This window comes from Coregonus lavaretus, assembly GCF_964263955.1.
Source record: "Coregonus lavaretus genome assembly, contig: HAP1_SCAFFOLD_1077, whole genome shotgun sequence".
Classification (NCBI taxonomy): Eukaryota; Metazoa; Chordata; class Actinopteri; order Salmoniformes; family Salmonidae; genus Coregonus; species Coregonus lavaretus.
The window spans coordinates 39,553-42,500 of NW_028157863.1; the positions used below are offsets into that span (position 1 = coordinate 39,553).

The window sequence follows — 2,948 nt, forward strand, 5'->3', positions numbered from 1 at the left end:
AAAAATATATACTGCCACTATTTTCACCACCAAAGAATAGCAGTGTGGTTTTAATATGATTTGACTCTTTGCAGGCTGTCAGGCTGTCTAGTCACAGAGGAAGGCTGTGCTTCTCTGGTCTCAGCTCTGAAGTCAAACCCCTCACACCTGAGAGAGCTGGACCTGAGCTACAATCACCCAGGAGACTCAGGAGTCAGACTGCTCTCTGCTGGACTGGAGGATCCACACTGCAGACTGGAGAAACTCAAGTATGTAGAGGGTTTATGTCAATGTTCATATCAGACATGTTGGAGTTATCAGGCTAGTTAAGACAAACATTCTGACCACCACTTGGACTAAGTTATATAAAGACTGTGTGTGTGTTTGTGTGTGTGCGTGTGTGTGTCCAGTGTGTGTGTGTGTCCAGTGTGTGTGTGTGTCCAGTGTGTGTGTGTCCAGTGTGTGTGTGTGTGTCCAGTGTGTGTGTGTCCTGTGTGTGTGTGTGTGTGTGTGTGTCTGTGTGTCTGTGTGTGTCGTGTGTGTGTCCAGTGTGTGTGTCCAGTGTGTGTGTGTGCACGTGTATCAGTACACACACTGGACACACACACACACACACACACTGTAAACACACACACTGGACGCATACACACACAAATGACGCACACACACACTGGACAAACACACACACTGGACACACACACTCACACTGGACACACACACACACACACACCCTAGACACACACACACACACACACACTAGACACACACACACAAACTGGAAAAACACACACACACTAGACAAACACACACACTGGACACACACACACACTGGACACACACACATACACTAGACACACACACACACTAGATATACACACACACACTGGACACACACACACACTGGACACACACACACACACACACACACACACTGTAAACACACACACTGGACGCATACACACACAAATGATGCACACACACACACACACTGGACAAACACACACACACACACACACCCTAGACACACACACACACACACACACTAGACACACACACAAACTGGACAAACACACACACACTAGACACACTGTGTGTGTGTGTGTGTGTGTGTGTGTGTGTGTGTGTGTGTGTGTGTGTGTGTGTGTGTGTGTGAGTTCAGGTGTATCCCTCAATGACTGTCTGTTCTTCTGCTTACCGCTACAGTGTGGAACATGGTGGAGAGAACACAATGAAACCTGGACTTAGAAAATGTGAGTGTTGACTGCTGTGAAGAATATGACTAAGAATAAGTCTTAATTCAAGTGAAGTCAAAGTCAAAGAACACCATCATTACTTACTTGGTCATATTAAATATCAGCTGTAGTTCTACAGAAGCACAAATCAGGGACACCAAAGTTTACAAAGAGTTGCTTTGACAATGTGTGTGTTCAGGATGTGTGTGTGTGTGTGTGTGTGTGTGTGTGTGTGTGTGTGTCCAGTGTGTGTGTGTGTGTGTGTGTGTGTGTGTGCGTGTGTGTGTGTGTGTGTTTGTGTGTAATTAATGGGAATAAGTGTGTTTTATATTATCATACAGTATAACATATGATATTTGAACAAGTCTCAAGTTACCTTAACTTCTCCTTTTGATACCTAGAAACATCTACATGAAATGAATTAGTGAAAAGTGAGTTAACATTCTAATGTGAATGATGATGATTTCTAATATTGTGTCTGGTTTCATCCATCAGATGTCTGTGATCTCACACTGGACCTAAACACAGTAAACAGACTTGTCTCTCTGTCTGAGGAGAACAGAAAGGTGACACGTAGGAAAGAGGAGCAGCCGTATCCTGATCACCCAGAGAGATTTGAGGACTATCAACAGGTGCTGTGTAGAGAGGGTCTGACTGGGCGCTGTTACTGGGAGGTAGAGTGGAGTGGGAGAGGGGCTGGTATAGGAGTGGCATATAAAGGAATCAGCAGGAGAGGAAGGGGTTATGACAGTGTGATTGGATGCAATGAAAAGTCCTGGAGTCTGTTCTGCTCTGACAACAGTTACAGAGCCAGGCACAATAATAAGTCCACTACCATAGACGTCCCCTCCTCCAGCTCCCACAGAGTAGGAGTGTATCTGGACTGGCCAGCCGGCACTCTGTCCTTCTACAAAGTCTCCTCTGACACACTGACCCACCTGAACACATTCCACTCCACATTCACTGAGCCCCTCTATCCAGGGTTTAGGGTTCATGTTGTTGGCTCCTCAGTGTCCCTGTAAATAATAACCATGGTAACACTGACACACACACACACTGGACACACTGGACACAAACACACACACTGGACACACACACTGGACACACACAAACACACACTGGACACAAACAAACACACACACACACACACACACTGGACAAACACAAACACTGGACACACTCACACTGGACATACACACACACACTGGACACACACACACACTGGACACACGCACACACTGGACACATGCACACACTGGACACACAAACACACACACACACACACTGGACACACACACACTGGACACACTCACACTGGACCCACACACACACACACACACACATACACTGGACACACACACGCACACACACATACACACACTAGGTACACACACACACTGAACACACACACTGGACACACACACACACACTGGACACACACACACACTGGACACACGCACACACTGGACACATGCACACACTGGACACACAAACACACACACACACACACTGGACACACACACACTGGACACACTCACACTGGACCCACACACACACACACACACACACATACACTGGACACACACACGCACACACACATACACACACTAGACACACACACACACTGAACACACACACAGGACACACACACACTGGACACACACAAACACACATACACACACACTGGACACACACAAACACACACACACACTGGACAAACACACACACTGGACACAC

The 2,948-nt window shown here is 46.7% G+C and overlaps 1 protein-coding gene across 1 annotated transcript; it reads left to right on the top strand.

The window, feature by feature from the left end:
• Nucleotides 1–1,194: 1,194 nt before the first annotated feature.
• Nucleotides 1,195–2,535, top strand: LOC311124800 (stonustoxin subunit beta-like). Its single transcript, XM_084198896.1, has 2 exons — nucleotides 1,195–1,229; nucleotides 1,707–2,535. The coding sequence occupies exons 1-2, from the start codon at nucleotides 1,208–1,210 to the stop codon at nucleotides 2,231–2,233; spliced, it is 549 nt and encodes a 182-aa protein (XP_084055022.1). The 5' UTR covers nucleotides 1,195–1,207; the 3' UTR covers nucleotides 2,234–2,535.
• Nucleotides 2,536–2,948: the final 413 nt, after the last annotated feature.

Bases quoted from the DNA above. Each gene is read 5' to 3' on its own strand.
- LOC311124800 (XM_084198896.1), top strand. From the start codon at position 1,208: ATGAAACCTGGACTTAGAAAAT. The intron at 1,230-1,706 runs GTGAGTGTTGAC...TTCATCCATCAG, and splicing joins GAAACCTGGACTTAGAAAAT to ATGTCTGTGATCTCACACTG.